This window comes from Lissotriton vulgaris, unplaced genomic scaffold (genome assembly GCF_964263255.1).
Source record: "Lissotriton vulgaris unplaced genomic scaffold, aLisVul1.2 SCAFFOLD_3506, whole genome shotgun sequence".
In the NCBI taxonomy this organism is placed as follows: domain Eukaryota; kingdom Metazoa; phylum Chordata; class Amphibia; order Caudata; family Salamandridae; genus Lissotriton; species Lissotriton vulgaris.
The window spans coordinates 107,162-130,231 of NW_028249805.1; the positions used below are offsets into that span (position 1 = coordinate 107,162).

At 45.2% G+C, this 23,070-nt stretch overlaps 1 protein-coding gene across 1 annotated transcript in view; it reads left to right on the forward strand.

Moving 5' to 3' along the window:
• LOC147663481 (MAM and LDL-receptor class A domain-containing protein 1-like) overlaps positions 1–23,070 on the forward strand; it is a gene marked incomplete at both ends in the record, with an annotated part of 140,919 nt that overhangs the window by 70,981 nt on the left and 46,868 nt on the right. The window contains one exon of the mRNA XM_086950418.1: positions 17,078–17,291. Within this exon, the coding sequence (XP_086806544.1) occupies positions 17,078–17,291 (214 nt within the window). The remainder of the gene's footprint in view (positions 1–17,077; positions 17,292–23,070) is intronic.

Consider the following 23,070-nt stretch of genomic DNA (forward strand, 5'->3'; position numbering starts at 1 on the left):
TCCTTGCTGCTTTTGCCTCTGGAGCCTCACCCCTTCATCGGTTAAGTGTACTTCCTCCTGTAAGTGCTGGGACGCTAGTCCTTTTTGACATTAGACTCATTGGTAAATGGGGGCATCCACTTTATCCTCTTAAGCTTCCTCTTCGTCGGAGACGGCCATCTTGTCCCTTTGTTCTGCTTTCGGCATGCTTTCAGCGGTGGCCATATTTGGGAGGATTTCAACGCTCAGGCCAGGGTTGATGGTGTTCTTTGCGCTGACTTTGTTTGCCTGGCTGGCGGAGACCTGAACTTGAACACTATTTTGGAACTTCTGAATGCGCTCTGTGTAATGTTTTTCCCCACATAGGGCTGTAACTGATGGGCACAGTTGCTGATTCATGTTTATGGGGTGGGGTTCGGTGGGCAGGCAGTCCTGGGGTAAGTGCAGATGGAGATGTCTCCACAATGTTTTATTTGCTCGGCTGGTTACGACCTGGACTGAATCATTCTTTGGATGCAATGGGCGGCTACATTGTTGCTATCATTCCTCACTTCGGGCTGCAATTGACATGTTCTCTTGTTGGTCATAGTCGATGGGGTGGAGATTCGGTGTGGGCTGTGAGTTCGGGTTTAAGTGTTTCTGGCCCTCCTCCGGGCTTATGTTTCCTATGGGAGTTTAAATTAGGATTTTCTTCTCTTACTCTCTATATTTCAGGTATTATCGCGCTTCCTTTTTCTTTTCTTCTTTTTCTTCCTTGTACTAAATTTTGGGTTTATTGGGCGACAGACACACTGCTGGGGTGGGGGGGGGGGTAGGCCGTAGCCTCTGCATGCGTGTAGGGTGGTGGGTTGGGGGAGGGGTTTTTTAGTTTTCTAGTTTCGGTTTCTATGGTGCCTTGTTTTTTCCTCTTTATTTATTTTTTCTCTTTCTTCCATCTTGGGTCTGTGTTTGGGATTGGGAGCGGGCGGATGGAGGTGAACATCAGTTAGGTTGTTGATCCTGATACCCCTGTTGATCGCATTTTGAGCCCCCAGGCCGCCTGCGGGAACTTGACTTTTGAGTTGTTGAACTGTATGGTGGAAGTACCGCTACTGTTACGCTTACGCCTACACGGACCCTGCTTCTTTATCCTCCTTTAACCTTAGTTTATATTTTACATTAAAAACAGGAAAGTCGGACTTAAATTGTTGCAACAAAAAACCTTTAAAATTTAACCCTCAATGCTCCTGAGACACGATATCACGTTGATTTACAGTGTAACTCTTTAATGTTTGCCTATGATCCTTATGTGCTATTGTGTCGTCGTATTGCATGCGCTAGTGCTTTAACAGTTTTCGTGGCCGGCCTGATGGTTGTGGGCCCGTATTTGTACTTTTACAACTGCACAATAAAGGTTTTCCAAAAATTAAAAAAAAAAAAAATGTATGCAAAATAAGTAATGGCACGAAGGACCATGCCTAGCAGCAAACTTTGCATCACCTAATCTTTTTTAGGTAATTTAATGGAACCATATCCAGAATAGGAAGCCCTGTGGTTATCTGGTAAACAAAAGGGCACAAATGGGTTGTGTCACGGCATGAGAGGTGCAGCAGTGACTATATTACTAAAGCGGAGGTATTGAAATAAGCAACTGGCTCTGCAAGTCAACTGCAAAGAAGTGTCTGGGATTTTCGACAGTATGATCAGAAGTCAATTAAACTGAAATGGAAATAGATGTGTTGTATTTGCTTCTGTTGAGCCTTAGGGTATATACAATCCTTTTATTAGTTAGGCCACATGGTCACCCCAACCACCAAACAAATCCTGGGATCAGCAGGCATCTGACACTCCTCCCATTCCAGAACCAGCCCCGAGCTTGATGTCATCATGGTTCCACATAGAATACCAATGACATAACAAGCAACAACATGAATAAAACTGCAGATGCTTTTCACACGTAACTACCTACATATGTACAGGGATAGATGCTTGCAGGTGGATGTGGTCATTTTATTTGTAGCCCAGTCAGCTTATTTATTTATTAGGTAATCCAATTCTATCTTCTTCTCTTATTTATTCGTTCTTTACTCTTAGTTATGAGTTTCTATACCAATTATCTCGCAGATAATGAGCGGTTTAGCCCCACACAGCGTCTGTTCTAATGCTTCTTTACTCGACATTTTATGGTCAGATTAAAATAAAGGCCCTTGGAAGTAAGTAAAGGAAAATTAGGGTTATGTATGGGATATATACAAATATATATACATATTCAATAAAAAAACTAAGTTACAGCCTTAGTTACAGTTAGGGAAATATTATTTTTATTACAATACAAACAACACTGAAGCAAAACTTCCACGTTAGTTATACATTTCATGTATATCTTCTGGCACACTCGTTAAAATGTAATTTGCAGACCTCGTAACACATGTGATATTGAATCAGTAGCCATCCCACATTAATTTTAACTCGCACCATTTAGATGTGCTGCTTATAGCTTTTGATATAACATCACTTGTACCATATTAAGTCATAACATTTCTAAGTTATCCTAGATATAATCAAATAATAGCTAACATGAAGGTTCATGGTAGAGTGGCGAGTTATAATGTCCCATGAATGTTGCAGGGCAGATATGATCTAACGTTCAGTCTTCTTAGAGATACTGCTAAGTTGATTTCATAAAATTTCAATCAATCAATCAGTCATTTGTTAAGCGCACTACATAGCCGTGAGGGTCTCAAGGCACTGGAGGGGGGGGAGTGGGGGCTGCTACTGATCGAACAGCCATGTCTTTAGTATCCTCCTGAAGGTCAGCAGGTCTTGGGTCTGTCGTAGGCTCAGTGGGAGGGTGTTCCATGTATTGGTGGCGAGGTTGGAGAAGGAACTCCCGCTGGTGGTTGTTCTTGGGATGCGCGGGACGGTGGTGAGTGAGAGGTCAGTGGAGCCCAGCTGGCGGTTGGGGGTGTAGAAGGAGACCCGTCTGTTGAGGTAGGCTGGGCCAGTCTTGTGGAGTGCCTTGTGTGCCTGGATGAGGAGCTTGAAGGATATCCTCTTGTTGACGGGGATCCAGTGCAGGTTTCTCAGGTGGGGGGTGATGTGGCCTTGTCAAGTCAAGTCAAAAGATCTTTATTCGGAATAAAAAACATCCATAAAAGTACAAACAAAATACATTTTAAAAACATTCAATTCAATAGTTACAATTGGAGAATAGTCCAAGGACAAACGAGCATGATCAAAATCAAAATCCATTTACAATTTCACAACTATACAAAATTGTCCCTTCATATTAATAGATTTTTGAGTTTTAAAACAAGAGAATATTTTACGGCACTGTTTAAAAGACGCTGTTTTAAAAACACTGTTAAAAAACACAATTGTTAAAACCATTGTTAAAAAGGATGGGCATCACATTGTCATAATTTGTCTATATACAAATGAAGTTTTTTGTATTAAAAAAAGATAAAACAGGTAGATGAGAAATTCTCTAAAAAAATGCAAAATAGAAAGTGCAGTGTGCGATAGTTATACCTCAATGTTAAGAGTGATTCTCGATCTAACAGCAGCTTTGAGAAAACAACTCGTCCTAAAAATGACTTCATCTGATCCCAATACCAGGAAGGACCGAAGTGCCAATTTAAAATTAGTCAATCCGTTTTTCCTACAATAGGGCATAAGGTAATGTACAGTGAATTTTTTATAAAAAACACAAAAGAACAAGAAATGCATAAGACTTTGCTTCATGTCAGGGTTACAAGGGCAGTTTAAGGTTTCGAGGTGTTTGTTATATCCCAGCGGGAAGTTCAGTAGATTAACTATACTCCCATCTCGGAAATGAAACAGTAAACCCCTTACCCATCTACCAAGATGCAAACGCAGATATCTGTACGGTGGGCCAGGTTTTTTAGTGTGTGGTTCAGAGTAGGCCAAATATTTTACAACCGTGCATCTAGTCAGGTTCTTTCTATCACGCTCTTCACTATATAAGTCATACAATGCCCTTAAAATGATGGTCTTATGGGAGCGATTTATTAGGTTTGGTGATGTAAACAGAGAAACCAAACCCACACTTGCAAGGCACTCTTTTACTGCTTTCAGCCATGGTATATGGTGTCCCCTATCACACTTTAGGCAGTCTAAAATAATTTCACGGGTCAGGGTAGCAGCCGTGTTGTTCCATATCTTTATCCAGAATAATGCTGGTCTAGATCTCACAAAATCCTCTATGTAAGGAATATTTAATTCATTATGGCATACATAGTTAGGAGAACAGATAACCCCCCCCAATACCTTACGACAAAATCTATTTTCTTCTGTTTGGATATGGGAGCAGTTGGTATAGCCCCAAACCTCAGCGCCGTAAGTGCCGGTTGGCATACATTGGGTTTGATATATCTTAACCAGGGGAGTTATTACATCAGCTTGGGTGGGTTGTCTCAAGGAGGTTACACAGTTAATGGCCTTGCCCAACTTATTCCTGGCATAAGAAACATGTGCATGCCACGTACCACTGTTCGAAAATAGCAGCCCTAGGTAGGGAAAAGTGCTGGTGCTTTTTAAAACATTTGACCCTGAAATGATCTGGGGATTTTATGTTTTTTTGGACCACAACTCATGATCAATGATTTTTTAAAATTAGTTGTTAGGCCTAAATCGGCCATAAAAAGGACAAAACCTGAGATTAAAATACGGAGTGCCTTGGGAGTGCGGCCCATCAGGACCGCATCATCTGCATAAAGGAGGGTGGGTATAGGGACTCCATTGATGTAGGGCACATCACTAGTTAGGGTGCTCAAAGAGCCGCTTAGCTTATTAATATACAAGATAAACAGAAGAGGGGCCAGCACACACCCTTGTCTGACCCCCCTGCCAATGCTAATATCATCAGAGACTTCACCCATTTGATTCACACGTACACATGCTTTAAGATCACGATGTAAAAAAGCTAAAAAATGTACCAAATGGTCATCTAAGCCGTATTCAAGAAGGGTAGACCAGAGGCGGGAGCGGTTAACGAAATCAAAAGCCGAGCTCAAATCCATAAAACCAAAGTATAAAGGGGATTTCTTAGCAATGTTATATTTTGCCATGATCAGGTTCAAATTCAAGCATTGTTCCACCGTTCCGACACTACTACGGAACCCAAGCTGGCTAGGGTGTAGGATGTTATTCTCATCAGTCCAGGTTCTTATCCTTTTAAATATGATCCGTCCCAAAACTTTCAAGGTGTTGTCTATTAAGGAAATTGGGCGGTAACACCCAGGATCCAGCCTGTCGCCCTTTTTAAAGATGGGAACAATAATGCTACGTGACCATGTTTCCGGGATCTGCCCGTCAGTTAAATTGTTAAAAACATTGCATAGCAATGGGGCCCAAAAATCGGGCTCACATTTTAACTGGTCTATAGAGAGCCCATCGGATCCGGGCGCTTTATTCCCGGCGCTTTCTAAAATAGCGTCAAATACCTCAGATGTGTAAATAGACATTGGGTGTAGAGGGGGTAACAACAAAGGAGGATTATCAGGTGTTGCATAGATTTTACCGAAATGTGCGACCCAACTAGGGCCAGTAATGTTTCAATTGATTTCGGTCAAATTAGAACCTATAGATCTAATTTCCTTTACCTCCTTCCAGAACCCAGTGGTATCTTTCAGGTCAGCAGATCGTGCCAGGGAATCCCAGTGGGTTTTAAGTAATTCATTTGATCTGGTGCGTAAGGCACGCTTGTACTCTGCTCTGAGCAGCCTTACTCGGGGTATATCCCTTGGTTCGTCTTTTAAGGCAGCTCTAAGCATCCTATTTGCTTTGGAACATGGGGCATCAAACCATCTAGGCGTTTCCTCAGCCTTACTAGAGGCTGGTCTGGAAATTTCACCTTTAATTACGGTACAGAGTTCCGAAAATGATTTAATCACGTTAACCCCATGGTCCTCAGTGGTAAGACAATCTTTGATCAAAATTGGGTATTTTTTACAAATTCCCGCCAGGATTCCCTTATTGTCTGCTCCCTTCCAGATTACCCTCAACTTATCTGTCGAGACTTCCAGACCCGTTGCGCCTATTTCATGTCTTGGGCACTTACCCTTCGGCAATGATAAATGGATGGCAATTGGGTGATGATCGCTGTGAATTTCACACACTACTTCTGCCCTTATTAATACCTTTGCAACAGCGTGCGAAACGAAAACATAATCGATTGTTGTACCGCCCCCATGTCCAATAAAGGTGGGAAATGGGGATGCGTGGTTTTCCATACCTGCATGTTCCATGCAATTAACAAGTTCACTAGTAGCAAGAAAATCTAACAGTTCTATACCTCTTTTACATGGGGGATTTCTTGGATGTATATGTGCATTAAAATCCCCCCCTAAACAAATACCATCAAATTTCCCATGTACCTGTCCATCCATAATGTCATTAATAAAATCAAATAAGAGAATAAAATTTGGGTTGGGTTGGGACAAAAAATCATTGTTATAGAAGTTGATTAAACACAGTTTTATCCTCTGGGTATATGAGAGTGCCATGAAACTAGGACAATTTGTTTGTAGTTCGTCAATTTTAGCTTCAGCAGAAATTTTTATCCAGATGGACAATCCACCACTAGGACGACCAGCCAGAGGGACCGGGACAGCCCTGTTGTGGCAACTATACCCCTCAAACAATAGGTCCTCAACACACCAAGTTTCTTGAAACATTAGTATGTCATAACAATTGACACAGTCCCTCCATGAGGAAATTCCCATCTTGGACTTCAGGCCCGCAATGTTCCAACTGAGAATTGTTAGGTTATTGTTTTTATTATTCCTCAAACTAGGACCCTGGTTAATTCTTGAGGCGGATTTAGTTGTAACATGCCCCTGTTGATCGCATAGTATACTAGATGGGGAGATCTCCAGTATTAACGGGGCCGCCTCTGGGGGTGATTCCACTAACTGAACTGCCTCAAGGCACACAGAAAGTAGTTCGGTGCTTTCAGAGGGCAGTCAGTCCAATGTGTCCAGGTCCTGGAATATTCCAAACCTATTCTGTAATGGAAAAACTGGGGGGGGTTGCATCATCTTGTGGGGAGGACGGTAAAAATATTTTAATGGTAGAGGGGTCACCACAGTAGATGGGCCGTGTCGACCAGGGTTGTAGTTTAACAGGAATTTTGCAGTGCCTGGGTTTCTAAAGTTAATTACGATACAGTCTCCATTGATGTTTTTGTAAAGGGGACCGACCCAGGTTACTTTCCGTGTGGTTATGATCTCTTTTGAAATATCATAACCCACTCCCTTATGCTTTGTTAACCAGTCTATACACTTATTGTGCAATTGAACCCATGATTCTCCTTGACCTTCCTTAAGCGGTGGGATACCAGCCAGAACTAGAACATACGGACAAGCCTCAGGTGGAAGATGTAGGGCCGGACCCTGATGTTTGATAGGCCTGTTGTCCTCATGCGTGGTCTTTTTGTCGTGCTGGCTGAGGTTAACAGGACCCTTCTGTGCTAAGGTGGTCTGCTTCACTGTGTTACTCTTTTTAATAGAATTATTTGATGATCCGCTAACAGCGTTAGCGGAGACAGAGGGTTTGGATGAAGTAACATGTCCATGTGTAGAGTTGCATGGGAGTAAGGGGGTGTTGGTTTGATGGTCAGGCGGATTACTGCCTGTTGTGCCCTTACTTTTGGTCACCTTAGGTGTAACAGACTGTATTGGGTTAGTAATGGCTTGTTGTTCCACTGCCCTGATGTTACCATGGTCACCAGTAGTGGGGACACGAGTAGTGGATTCAAGATCTTTTAGCAGTCGTTCTACTCTCATTTTGTCCAAGTTCGCTATACCTTTTCTCTTTGCATCCTCATTTTTAATTATATTCTCCAATTTGTCAAGTCTTTTAAAAATATTATTAAATTGTTTGATCATTTGACCTTCCAGATTTTTAAAAATGGTATCTGCAATAGTCTCAATAAGGTTCCCTTCTTCCGTTTGTTGTGAGTTATTTTAGCGGGGCCCCTTTTTCTCTTGGCTACAACTTTATCAGATACCTTGTTAACAGCCTCTGTAGATGTTATTACTGAGGTATGGCCAAGAGCCACTTCTGGTGCTATGTACGTGACAGTGTCATCATCGTCTAAGACAATTGGTACATCAACAACGGGGTGTGAGGGTTTTACAATAGTTATTTCAGGGTTTATGTGGGTATTGCCATTGAGACTGCTAATGGCATGTAGTTGATTAATACTCATTGGACCCATAGAAAATCTCCTTTCAGTCTCAACAATCTCGTTGAATGCAGTATCTATCAATGCCTCGAACGACGTTAGCAGTACTACAGGGGACTCCGCGTCCTGAGTAAGGATGTCAACATTATTACTTATAGCGGTATAATCGGCCATTGTAGACAACCTATTGGGAGACTAACCTTATTGAGAGATGTTAGTGGGGTGGCCCGCCCGACCACTGTTGACCTCTGAGGGCCTCAGAGGGCCCGCCCTTTGCCCGGGCTTCGCCCCGGGCGTCCCGCTCGTGTCCCGCGATGCGGGACTCTCCTTCCTTTGTAGGGCTCTGGCGCCCCCACGCAGCGCGACCCGCGTCACTGCAGACGCGCCGCCGCGAGGCCTGCCGGGATTTGTGGTCTCCCGGAGCGGCGGCGCGGAGTCCGGTGTCCAGGGACTCTTGGCGGTGGCTGGCTGCTGCTGCTGCTGGCTGCCCTCTGACTCGTGGCGGTGGCGGCAAATTCGGCAAGGTCAGGTGAGTTTACGTGCCTTGTCATGGTACATCGAGGATCAGTCGTGCCGAGAAGTTTTGGATGCGTTGTAGTCGATTGATGAGCTTGGTCGGGGCTCCAGCGTAGAGGGCGTTTCCGTAGTTGAGTCTGCTGCTGACTAGGGCCTGGGTGACTGTCTTTCTTGTATCGGTCGGGATCCATCTGTAGATCTTGCGGAGCATACGGAGGGTGTTGAAGCAGGAGGAGGAGACGGCGTTGACTTGCTTGGTCATTGAGAGCATTGAGTCGAGGATGATTTCCAGGTTGCGTGCGTGGTCGGTTGGGGCCGGGGCTGCCCCCAGTGCTGTTGGCCACCAGGAGTCGTCCCAGGCTTTCGGGTTGGAGCCGAGAATGAGGACCTCCGTCTTGTCCGAGTTCAGCTTCAGACGGCTGATCTTCATCCAGTCGGCGACGGCTTTCATTCCTTCATGGAGGTTGCCTTTGGCAGTGATGGGGTCCTTGGTGAGGGAGAGGATCAGTTGAGTGTTGTCGGCGTAGGAGAATATGTTGAGGTCGTGCTTTCGGGCGACGTGTGTGAGCGGGGCCATGTAAATGTTGAACAGTGTTGGGCTGAGGGATGATCCTTGAGGTACGCCGCAGATGATTTCGGAGGCTTCGGAACAGAACGGGGGAGGCGAATGCTCTGGGTTCTGCCGGAGATGAAGGAGGTGGTCCATTCCAGAGCCTTATCTTGGATCCCTGCGGTTTGGAGGCGTGTGCGTAGTGTGCGGTGGCAGACGGTGTTGAAGGCGGCGGAGAGGTCTAGGAGGATGAGTGCTGCAGTCTCCCCGTTGTCTAGCAGTGTCCTGATGTCGTCGGTGGCGGCGATGAGGGCGGAACCCTAAGTGGGAAGGGTCCAGGATTCTGTTCTCTTCAAGGTATTGGGTTAGCTGTCTGTTAACAATTTTCTCGATGGCGGGAAGGGGAGCAGAGAGATGGGTCGGAAGTTCTTGAGGTGTCTTGAGTCTGCCTTGGGTTTTTTGAGTAGGGCGTTGATCTCGCCATGTTTCCAGCTCTCTGGGAAGGTCGCATTCTCAAGGGAGAGATTGATGATGTTACGTAGGTGGGGTGCGATGGAGCTGCTTGCTTTGTTGAAGACTTGGTGTGGGAACGGGTCTGCCGGAGAGCCGGAGTCCATTGTGCTCATGGTCTTGATGGTGTCATCGACGCTCATGCTGGTCCAGGTTAGCAAGGGGATGTGGTAGACGGTGTGCGGAGAGTCTGTTGTGTTGCTGTCTGGGTGTTGAAGCTGTCCTGGATGTCTGCTATCTTGCGGTGGAAGAAGGTGGCGAGTGAGTCGCACAGGGCTTGTGACGGCGGTATGTTGTTGGTGTCGGAAAGTTCCTTAACGATGTTGAAGAGCTCCTTGCTGTCGTGTGCGTTGTTGTCGAGGCGGTCTTTGAAGGAGGTCTTCTTGGCAGCCCTGATGAGGTGGTGGTGGTTGCTGACGGCGTCCTTGTGTGCTGCATGGCTGTCTGGAGTTTCTTCACTGTGCCATTTCTTCTATAGTTTCCGGCAGGCTTGCTTGAAATCTAGGAGTTCTGGGGTGAACCAGCTTGCCCTCTTGCTGGTGTCTCTGTGGGGGGATTTCTTCAGCGGGGCGAGGGTATTGGCGCAGTCCTCGATCCAGCGTCTGAGATGGTGGGCAGCAACGTCGGTGTTGAAGGGTTCGGTGGGTGGGCTGAGAGCGAGGTTTGCATGTTGGGTGCGGTGGCGTGTGGTGGGCTTCTGGATGGTGAAGTGGATGCAGCGGTGGTCAGTCCAGAGGAGTTCGGTGGTGTGGCTGACGGATACGTGCAGGCTTGAGGAGAAGACGGGGTCGAGCGTGTGGCCGACGGAGTGGGTGGGCGCTGTGACGAATTGCCTCAGTCCGAGGTTGGCAAGGTTGTCGTTCAGGGTGGTGGAGTTGCTGTCGTTGTTATTCTCAAGGTGAAAGTTCAGGTCTCCGAGGAGGATGTAGTCAATGGAGGTCAGGGCGTGCGTGCTGATGAAGTCGGTGATGGAGTCGCTGAACTGGGGGCGGGGTCCGGGGGGTCGGTAGACGAGGGTGCCTCTGAGGGTGGAGTTGGTGTCAGCGTGGATCTGGAAATGCATGAGTTCGCCGGTGCTGAGCGCGTTGTCGGTGCTAGTCAAGACCCTGATGCTGTACTTGTGGACGATGGCGATTCCTCCTCCGACTCCTTTGGTGCGGTCTCTGCGGGTTATCTTGTAGCCGTCTGGGATGGCTATGGCGATGTCGGGTGCGGAGGAGTTGTTCAACCAGGTCTCTGTCAGGAAGGCGACGTCCGGGGAGATTTTTTTAAGCAGGTCCCAGAGCTCGACGGCGTGTTTGCGTGCGGAGCGGGTGTTCAGTAGTATGCATCGAGCTGGTTGAGGTCTTTCTTGGCGGGTGGTTTGTCGGCTCTGTGGCTGGTGTAGCTGCAATTCCGGCAGGTGAAAGGACCGTGTGTGCGTTTCGGGGCGGCCTTGATTTAGTTGTGGGTCCGTCAGGGGTTGAGAGCGTGCAGAGTGCTGGCATCGTAGTGGCGGCGGTCGTCGTTACTGGTGCGGGGGCCAGGGGTTCTTGCGCTGGGCGCGGTGCAGGCGCGGACGGGCTTGCCACGTGCCAGCGGCTTGCCACGCGCCATCGGCGCAACTGCGCAGTGGCCGGCATGTATAGGGACGTGGGAATGAGGAGCCGCTGGGAGGCAGGAGGCGGGGGCAGCGATGGACAGTCAGGGGGGCTGAGCCACAGGGGCGCAGCGGCGTGGGCAGTGAGGGGTGATGAAGGCAAAAGGGCACAACAATTGAGGGGGAAACGAGTGCCACAGAGGGCAGAAAGGTCACAATAGGGCAGAAAGCTCACAAGAATACAGGGGGAAACGAGTGGCACAGAAAGCAAAATGGTCAAAAGAAGGGCAAAAATGTCACAAAAGACGGGGGAAACGAGTGGCACAGAAGGCAGAAAGGTCCCAAGAAAGTTCAGAAAGGTCACAAAAAACGGGGGGGAAACGAGTGGCAAAAAACAGGGGGAAACAAGTGGCACGGAGGGCACAAAGGTCACAAGAAAGGGCAGGAAGGTCACAGAAATGCAGGGGCAGCTAAGCAACAGAAGGCAAAAACAGGCAGAGAGACACGGGCCGCGAGGGGAGCAGAAGGAAAAACCGGGCAGAGAGACACGGGGGCAGTGAAGGGAGCAGAAGGGAAAGCGGGAAGAGAGACACAGGGGCAGCGAGGGGAACAGAGGGAGAGAACAGGCACAGACCACGTACAGGCAGAGGGGGAGACAGACAACAGCAGTCACAGACACCACAATGAAAATACAGTCACTACAACGGGAGCAATGAAAGAAAATACAGGCAATACAATGGAGGATGAGCAAACCTACGGCCTACCACTGGCCACCAGGGATGAGGCGCAGGTGGTAGCCTGCGGGTAGAGGAGGGCCGTGAACTTCCTCAGCAGCGGCAGCTGGTGCAGGGACACACAGGCGGTGCTGTGCGGAGAGGGAGCAACCTACCTGGAAGGGTCAAGGGTCGCTCCCCTCACAGTGCGGCGCCCGGCCAATATGGGGAGGTGGGAGGGAGGAGCAGCTGGGAGGCGGGAGGTGAGGGCAGTCAGGGGTGTGGGGCCGCAGGGGACGCAGCGGCGAGGGGCTACGAAGGAACAGAAGGCCAAAGGGCATAACAATTGAGGCGGAAACAAGTGGCACAGATGGCAAAAAGGTCCCAAGAAAGGGCAGAAAGGTCACAGAAGTATAGGGGGAAACGAGTGGCACAGAAGGCAGAGAGGTCACAAAAAAGGGCAAAAGGACACAAATATACAGGGGGAAACGAGTGGCACAGAAGGCAAAAAGGTCCCAAGAAAGGACAGAAAGGTCACAAAAACGGGGGGGAAATGAGTGGCACAGAAGGCAAAAAGGTCCAAAGAAAGGGCAGAAAGGTCACAAAAACGGGGGAAACGAGTGGCACAGAGGCACAAAGGTCCCAAGGAAGGGCAGAAAAGGTTACAAAAAACGGGGGGGGGAAACAAGTGCCACAGAGGCACAAACGTCACAAGAAAGGGCAGAAAGGTCTCAAAAAATAGGGAGTAACGAGTGGCACAGAGGGCACAAAAGTCACAAGAAAAGGCAGGAAGGTCTCAAAAAATGGGGGGTAACGAGTGGCACAGAGGGCACAAAGGTCACAAAAAGGGCAGAAGGTCACAAATATACAGTGGAAAACGAGTGGCACAGAAGGCAAAAAGGTCCCAAGAAAGGACAGAACGGTCACAAAAACGGGGGGAAATGAGTGGCACAGAAGGCAAAAAGGTCCCAAGAAAGGGCACAAAGGTCACAAAAACGGGGGAAACAAGTGGCACAGAGGCACAAAGGTCCCAAGGAAGGGCAGAAAAGGTTACAAAAAACGGGGGAATCGAGTGGAACAAAGGTCACAAGAAAGGGCAGGAAGGTCTCAAAAAATGGGGTAACGAGTGGCACAGAGGGCACAAAGGTCACAAGAAAGGGCAGAAAAGGTCACGAAAAAACGGGGGGAAACGAGTGGCACAGAGGTCACAAAAGCCACAAGAAAGGGCAGAAAAGGTCACAAAAAACGGGGGGAAACGAGTGGCACGTAGGCAGAGAGGTCACAAGAAAGAGGAGAAAAGGTCCCAAAAACAGGGGAAACGAGTGGCACAGAGGCAGAGACGTCACAAGAAAGGGCAGAAAAGGTCACAAAAAAACGGGCAAAACGAGTGGCACAGAGGGCACAAAGGTCAGAAGAAAGGGCAGTAAAAGTCACAAAAAAAAAGGGGGGAAACGAATGGCACAGAGGGCACAAAGATCACAAGAAAGGGCAGAAAAGTCACAAAAAACAGGGGAAAACGAGTGGCACAGAGGGCACAAGGTCCCAGGAAAGGGCAGAAAGGTCACAAAAAAACTGGGGGAAACAAGTGGCACAGAGGGCACAAGGTCACGAGAAAGGGCAGAAAGGTCACAGAAATGCAGGGGCAGCTAAGCAACAAAAGGCTAAAACGGGCAGAGAGATACGGGCCGCGAGGGAAGCAGAAAGGGAAAAACGGTCAGAGAGACACGGGGCAGCGAGGGGAGCAGAAGGGAAACCGGGCAGGAAGGCATGGGGGCACCGAGGGGAACAGAGGGAGAGAACGGGCACAGACCACGTACAGGCAGCGGGGGAGACAGACAATAGCAGTCACAGACACAACAATAAAAACGCAGTCACTACGGGGACAATGAAAGAAAATTTAGGCAATCCAATGGAGGATAAGCAAACCTACGGCCTATCACTGGCCACCAGGGATGAGGCGCAGGTGGTAGCCTGCGGGTGGAGGAGGGCCTCGAACTTCCTCAGCAGCGGCAGCTGGGCCAGGGACACACAGGCGGTGCTGTGCGGAGGGGCAGCGACCTACCTGGAAGGGTCAAGGGTCGCTGAATGTTGCATGAATGTTGCAGGGCAGATATTATCTAACATTCAGTCTTCAAGTGAGATACTGCTAAGTTGATTTCATAAAATTTCACATAATTTACTGTCTTATTTTTCATTTCCCAAACATTTTGTGAAAAACAATAGCTAAAAATGTTGCAATTTAAAACACACGCTGGGTTCAATGGATGCATTAGGACTGACAGGAATGTATGTGTGCATAAATGCACAGAGGAGCAGAAGAATGAACACAGTTCAATAATCTTTGTGACTGTTACATGGCAGAGATCCACTTGAACAATTGTAGTGTGGTTCCTATTTCCCTAATAGGCTATGCACATTGGAATAATATACACTATAGGTTTGGCATAGGACTGAGGTCAGTATGCCCCTATCGAGTATAGTTACTTTGTGTGCCAGCTAACTCAGAGGCCACTAGAAACTCCTTGTAAACAAGAAGGGAGTCGTTTCTGGGAATTGTATAAACATGACAACTTTGTTTCCCTTTAGAATCAGAACACTCTCAGAATTGTGCAGACAATAGATAACAGTTTCACTCAGCTAATCGTGCATGTTTAGTTTTGGCAGAGTTACACAGAAAGAGTAGACAGGCGTTTCAATAAAAAGGATTTATTGAACAGTCTTATTCATCGTGTAAGAGATATGTGCTGTTACAATCATAAGACAGTATGCAAGATTTATTATGTACAGCGTAAGCAGTAGGAAGAAATAATACTGCAATAGCATAGTATTTTAACTACTACACATATTCATATACATAAATAACACAGGCTAAAATGCGTATACTCATACAATGCATTCTCTAAATAGTTCTACCCCAGTGTACCTAACTTAAGTGTAGTACAAGGTAAGAAGTAGGTGCTCTATTCTATATTATGGTATGCTATAGTTTGGTATGCCAAGAGTCCCTCTGGGTTCTAGTAAGCTCCATACCTTAGAATGAGAGAGGTTGGAATCTCTTTCCGAGTCTCAAACTCTAACACCCCGAGAAGGGAGTCAGAACACTTGGAAGCTGGATTCTCTGCGAGCAGGGATGACAGCGTCTTGTCTGAGTGTCAGGCCGGGACACGGGCTCCTCTAAGTCGTAGTCTCTTCCGAACTTGCCGTGATGACCCATATCGAGCTGTGTAGCCGAGCCATGGTTTGCCATGGCAAGGGAAGGTATATTTATACCTGGAACGTGCTTAGGAATGTTAGTATTGACGTAAAGTGGGGCAGAGTAAGACGTCTTGAATTAACCCATAGGGAATAGCGGTTCATGCATATTAAATGAGTTCTTGGAGTAATCAATAGTCCTAGGCTAGGGAAACTTCCAATGGCTTAAGGGTCTGGTTTCTAAGAAATTGTTGTGACATTGGGGTGGACAGAAGTAGGTGACCATGCCTGTATTTGGATAGCATGGCTAATGCCTAAATAAGGACTGGGATCTTATGCCTATATAAGGGTGATGCGAATTGTGCCTATATAAGGACATGCCTCAGGAAGACCCATATACAAACACCTAAAGCGGAATACAAGACAATGACCCCCTAGTTAGTATGCTCACAACTTTGAAAGCATTGTTGCTGATTAATGTTGCTGTTAACTCTAATGTGATTGCTCTCCTAATGCATTGGTCAATATAAATGGCTGGGACAGGCTGTTACACACACATATAGTTCCAAGATATAATTATATTGGCCAATAATTACCTAGAATGTTCTAGAATGGGCTTGTCCCTTAATGAACCATTGTCTCTATTATATGCCTTAAATCCAGTTTCTTTATAACTCATTGGGTTGCTTTTAGTCATAATTGTCCCTTTGATTTCTTACCTCACGGTATACCCATTCAGAATTTGAGATGCGCTAACTAAAACATCTTAACCATACCTAAGTCATTCTATGCCCTCTCCACATTCTAGACACCTTCTTGGCTGCCTATGCTGGAACTCACTAGATACATACATTTGTTCAACTTTTTCGCTACAATATAAACGTGAGCATTGAGAGAACATTCATTTTAGTATGAAAGGCGTGCGACAAATTGCTGACCAGATCTTCACACTGATGCATCCATCCATCCATATATTCATCCATCCATCTGTCCGTCCATCCATTGTCTTTATGTTCCTAAGCCTATTATTATGACCACCCAAAGATACCCTTGCATCTGCTGCTGCTTGTATTTTGATGGGTGTTCTCAATATTTCATACTGACCTCTACCCCTCCCCTTTCTAGGTGCCATTATCATTGTTAAGTAATAAGGAATCTTTTGGGAATGTTACTGTTGCCGAATAAATAAATAATAAGCTACAATAAATAAAGAAATACAATGAAAAATGTATTTAACATAATACACGACACATATCCATTGGCCATTGGTCATTAGTGCCTCTTGCATGAGTAAGAGGATCGAAAGTTGGGAATAAAAATAAAAGCAGTAAATAAATCGTATTGACAAACAACACTATTGAGCAATGTCAGTAAGTGATGCATTTAAAAAGTATAAAAACGTTCCAGAAATGTTTCGAGCCAGCCAGCCTTATTTCTGCACCATCACCAGAGAGATCCATCAGAGGGTTCATTAATTGAAACAAGGAAGGATGGCTTTGGAGTCTTATTGAGAATAGCTTCACATCACCAATGATTAGACATTAGACTGTATGGGAATAGGTATGCTTTATCTATTGCGATAGAATTTCGAAGAGAATTATGAAAAGAATGATGTTTTTCTAACTCACCGATTCCATAGAAAGTGAATACTGTGTCCTTTACTTTTTCAGCTGCATACAACATAAAAAACATACTTTTATGTTCAGAAAAACCTTTTTATGTAAATGTGTACGTCCCTCAGAATTCCAACATATGTGTTGAATGCATGGTTGTAAATCGGTGATTTCTATATTCTAGTCATGCAATCCCTCTTGCGTTTTACCCCGATCCTTACATGAAATATTTGTTAGATCATCCTAAGGGCAAAACGTGGTGTCAGCTACATGGGAGACGTGGCTGTCGATGACATTTCCTTTGAAGACTGTTCCCCTTTGCTAATACCAGACAGACCCTGCTCTGCTGAAGAATTCATGTGTGCCAACAAGTACTGCATCCCCAAGGACCAACTCTGTGATTTTGTGGATGACTGTGCTGATAACTCGGATGAAAACCATTACATATGCAGTAAGTTAAATCAATACCTATTTATATTTATATTACTTTTATATTAAACTGTTGTATTTTTAATTAATATAACCAAAGTTCTATTCAGTAGCTTATCGCTTGAGCATTTCAATTCCTTCTGTCTCATCCACACCTTCTCCTGTTCTTCAACACGTTATCCAAACTTAGAGTTATACCAGAAATATTTACAGATTATTCTCAGAAACTGAAAGGCAGAGATGTTGTTCCTAAAAGGTAATTCCTTTGTTTCACTAGTGCATGATACATGGAGACATGGTGAGACACATAATTTAATGTTTTCCCCCTATAAATATGTTTAAAAAATGACTGAAAGATGATTATATGAAACAATTTGAATGTTCAGGTCACAATTCATTTATGGGTTTATGGGTGGTTTGAACTGGCAGAGTTTTACTCTGCAGACTTCCGCGGAGTTACATGAAATCTCCTAGAGCTTTCGCAGAGTTACGCAAACTGGGGGAAATCGTCACGTCTTGCTGCTTGTGTTGATTTTCAGCACCGGAAACTTGTTCCGCGCTGCAAAATCAGTGCGAACGGCACCACAAGACACAACTGAGGGTGCTGCTTCTTTGCTGCCACTCAAGTTGCATTTCTACTCGAGGGGCTGCTTTCTCACCTTGAACCGTCGCAACCGCCCACTTTGAAAGAATCTCGCCGGGGTCCACCTTGTGCCCGAAAATCATGTTCGGGTATGCCAATTCTCACTCGTCAACTTACTGTTGGATAGCCATGCTCGGGAACAAATGCTGCCTTGTGGCGGTTTATAGAGTTTGGATGGAGCTCTGCGTTACAAGTGTAATGGGGTGTGGCCAAAAGAGTAGATTGTCTCGCCCACCCCAATATGGGATATCAATGCCTGGTAAACCTTACAATGAATTTTAAGATTGCAATTCCATCCTTCTTTCCTGGCTGTTTACATATTCTGCTTAGTGTTACATGCAAGCAATGCCCCTGATAGCAAACAGTCAATCACAGGCCAGCAGAGCTTAATTTGTAAAATAATAAATGCCAGTGCCCAAAGATTTTCTCATAAGCCAGGAGCTGGAGTTGATGAATGTTATGATTGCTGAATAATAGGACTGCATAATCGTGATTTCACCTCATGTCTCTTTCTTCCACCACCATAAACTCTTGATGTTTCTTTTTCTACCCTACATTCTGCCTTAGGCACTGCTTTTCGATCTTACTCTTCCTTTTCTCCATTCCTGTGTGTCTATTGCTTGCTCTGGGTCAAAGTCTGATGAGGATAAGAAAGTGATGGTTCTAAAAAGTGAGTGCTGGGGGTTCCCCCCCCCTGCAAACACCAGCTCAGATTATGAACTGCATACCAGTATCTTCTTTCCTTCCACAAAATGAGTTACAAAGCAAGCAATTCCATTACCCAAGAGTCCAGCAGCAGCCAGTATGCCTAAGAGTCCTGAGACACCCGCGGTTTTTAATTTGCAGGAAAGTATTGTTTTGAGTGACAACTTTAGCAGTATGTCTGTGTGTATGTACTGTTTACATATATATTGTGAATATATATATATATATATATATATATATATATATATATATATATATATATATATATATATATATTTATATATATATATATATATATATCTATATATATTTATATATATATATGTATATATATATATATGCACACACACATACACACAAATGTATATATCTGTCTATATGTGTTGGGGTGTATGCAATTCACGTAATCTGCATTTGCACAATTGCGTGAAAATCTGACAAAATGCAAATCTTTCCTTTGGTGCTATGGTTTAGCACAAAATGCATCCTTGTTGCAATTTGTGGTGCAAGGATGCACTAAAGAAAAGCACCACAAGTGACAGCCACTGGCATTGTATTTTGATATGCATCCACAGTAAAGTATTACCACATATTGCGCATTTGCTTTTTTACTGCAAATCATGCATAATTAAGCAAAGTGGTGTAATGACATAATTTTCAAGAATCAAGCATGATGTGAATTACCCCAAATTACGTGAATTACACTAGCATAATTTATATGACACATAAACATTACTTAATGGCCCCTCTGTAGTTCAAATTAGGTCAATTCCATTAGAAAGGCATTTTTTGTATTCTTCATAGATTTGGTGCAGTTTGATGAATCTGCCAAAACTTACCCAAAATTAAGTTAATCAACATTGATTCTTAATAGATTTGGTGCAGTTTGATGAATCTGCCAAAACTTTCACAAAAATAAGTTCATCCAGATTGACACCTTCATGTAAAGTCTTCTGCTGTTCTGTCCAGCTCCGGGCAAGCAAAAAGGGAGGGTCTCACAACTGTGATTTCGCCATGGTAATTATAATACGAAAGCTGGCTCTCACCACATACAAAACTGGTGTTTGGAATTATATCAGATTTGGTAGAAATTAGGACTTTACCCATAAAGCAAACTTATTAATATTTGGTGTAAAGCTATTAAGCTGTTTTGCACGGGAAATGCGTGAAGGGATTAACTAACAGAAAACATTAAAGTGCAGATTTGCTCAGATTCATCCAGTTAATGAGATTGGTCGAAGCTGATTTTATGGCCACAATTAAATCAATATTTTATGGCAGCCATTACAGGACATCAGTACATTCCATCTCGTGAAAGAAAAGAAAATGTGAAGTCTAGAAGACAATACTGCTGGTGGCTAGGGCTAGCCACCAGGAGCAACATGATGCCAATATTTTCTAGAACGGCCCAACGAGGCTGGAGAAATTATTGGGAGAAGTGTGGTCAAGCCAGGTGGTCACTGAAGAAACGGAGTGAGTTGTGCACCACTTCGTTTTACAATTTATACCCTATGGGTTGCCATGATCAGCGCGTAGATCCTCATCCCTAGAAACTCAAACCCAATCCCTGGGGACCACTGGTGCTCAGGGAGCTGGAACACAACTGTTTGTGGGTCTCTAGTGCACGGGGGCCAAAGAAACAATGTGAATGTCACTGCACTCATGAAAAAAACAGAACCTTGGAGCACTGCAGTGTGCTTTCCAGAAGTGAACCGCCATGGAGACCCACCTACTGCTCAAGGGCAGCAAAGAGTGTACCCAACTGCATTTATAGCAGTGGGCAGGAGACTAGGAGGACACAGGAGTTGTGCTGGAAGCAGGCTCCCCCCACAGCTTCCAGTGAAGGCTGCATTGGGTGCCCACTTAAGGCCAGGCAATTGAGGAATTTCAATACATTTGAGGAACAAGTCTGCCTCCAAAAAAAGGAAAGTTGAAGAGATGCATGTACTTCTTCATAAGCCCCAATGAGAGATTAGAAATCTGCATATTCTTTCTATGATGCACCCTGAGTTGAGTAAAGGTGCACCGATTATGTTCGATTTTTTTGGGGGCCTGCAATAGGTGTTTTAGCTCCAATAGGAGCTTTCAACATCAGATGTGGATTTTCACCCTGCTTGATATTGGTTTTCTAGTTAACAGAGGTATGCACCCTTTCCTAGCAGGAGCCAAAATCCTAGTCGGGGTAAGTCAGCAATACACTCTAAATTAACCTGTGCTCACCTTCTGGTAGCTTGGCATAGAGCAATCAAGGCTAGCTTAAGAGGCCATGTGTAAAGTATTGGTGAAACACATCAACATGACAGGCACCGTGCGGTGCCTGCCATGTTGCACTTTGAAATGCAGGGGGGGGTACCCATGTGCACCCCATGTGCACCCCACACACCCCGGAGTCCCAGGGGGCCCACAACGGGCCCCCGCAGGGAGTCTCCACATGCCTTTCTGTGGCAGCATCCCAGCGACTTCAGAAACAGGAGGCTCGCCAACATGCCCTTGGAGACTACTTAGGTTCTTCAAGGAGGAGGTGCAAGTCCAGCCTTTCTCACTCCCAAGCAACAAGCAGCAGCCACCACAACAAAGCAGTTTGGCAAATTGTTAGTCCTCCTACAGCACATCAATCCTTCTTCCCAGTAGAATGTCCTTAGTTCCCGAAGTGTTTTGAGTGGTGGCGTCAGAGGCCCAGTACTCATACCCAATTGGGCATTTGAAGTCGGGTGATTTCAAAGACATGCCTTTGAAGTCCGCAAGTCCCTATTTTACTGCCCTGGCTCCAGATTCACTGCAGGGGGTATGCAACCCTTTTGGTGGGGAAAGGACAGTGCCCTTTCAGGTGTGTTAGCTCCTCCCTCGCATTCTGCTCAGGATGACCCATCAGCAAGTAGATGGCCACTCATTCACACCTACCCTTTTCTTTGTGTGTGGCTGTCTAGAGGGAATGCAGGAAGAAAGCTGTCACCCACCCCATATGTGTATTCCAGAGACAGGTAAAAGGTTCCAAATAGTTTCAGTCAGAAAATGCCAACTTTCTAAAATTATATAAAGAGAGGTTAAGCCCTAGGACTGTAAGAAGGTAGGGCCTTTTTAAGCAGAAACACTGAAAAAACCTGGCTACTGTTTCGTGGTACTGCTATTTTATTTAGGCAGACACACAACAAGAACCAATGTTTAAATCCCCTTGGATCTGGTTATTTATTTAACCTTTTCTTTTGCATACCAAAACCGCTTTTCAATTATTTTATAAGCGTCTGAATGTAAAGGAAACACCATTCATTTCAAAACAAATGGACATAGTTATACAAATACACTAAAACACTGATGTGTCAAAAATGTGCAACATTTAGAGCACCAAACTTTTAACACAATAATATTTTACAACAATCCTTTTAAGCTTTAACATTTAAACAAAAAGGGCATAAACCATACAAGGTACCAATCCCATTGCACAATCATTACATATTTGCAACAACCCTTTAAGGTTTTGACAATTTATCCAAAAAAAGGCATAAATCACAAAAAGTGCCTTTTAATATTTTGGAGAGTCTCTCCTGTATTTGCCTCGTCGGATCTCCCTGGATTTGGCAATACCATTCTTGATTATAGACTTGCTTCTACCCTCAGTTAGATAAATGTCCTTAGGCCATACCACCAGGTCCCTGCCCTTGTCAGCAGGCTTTATAACTACTGAATCAAAACATGTACATCTTTTTGTTGTTGAGATGTTATATTTACTTCAGATAGTTTTTTGTTTCTCTAGTTGACCAATAGATGAAAGTACTACCTGCTAGCTCCTCCATCCCATTCGCCCAGGATGACCCATCAGCAAGCAGATGGCCACTCAGTCACACCTACCCTTTCTTTGTGTGTTGCTGTCTAGAGAGAATGCAGGAAGAAAGCGGTCACCCACCCCAGATTTGTATTCCAGAGACAGGCGGAAGGTTCCAAATGGTTTCAGTAAGAAAATGCCAACTTTCTAAATTACAATTTAAAAAACAACTTCACCATACGTTGTGTTTTAGATTGTGATTCCAGAGACACCACATATGGGGGTCCTAGCTCCGCCCAATTGGAAATTACATTATAAAATGTATTAAGGCAATCCCACTGGTATCCTATAGGAGAGAAAAACCTTGCAGTAGTGACAAATCAATCAGTCAATCAGGGAACCGTAAAGCGCTCTACTCACCCGGGAGTGTCCCAAGGTGCAGGGGTGGGGGGGGTGGGGGGGGTGGGGGGGGGGATAAGCAGCTCCCGTTAGTTGAAGAGCCAGGTCTTGAGGGTCTTCCTGAAGATGTGCAGAGAGGGGGCGCATCTGATGTTGATCAAGAACTCGGTCTAGGTCTTGACCGCGATGTAGGAGAAGGCTCATCCACCCGGTATGGTTCTGCAGATGCACACTACACCCTGCCCTCTGGGCTGTTCAGAGAATACACTAGGGGTGACTTGTATGTATTAAAAT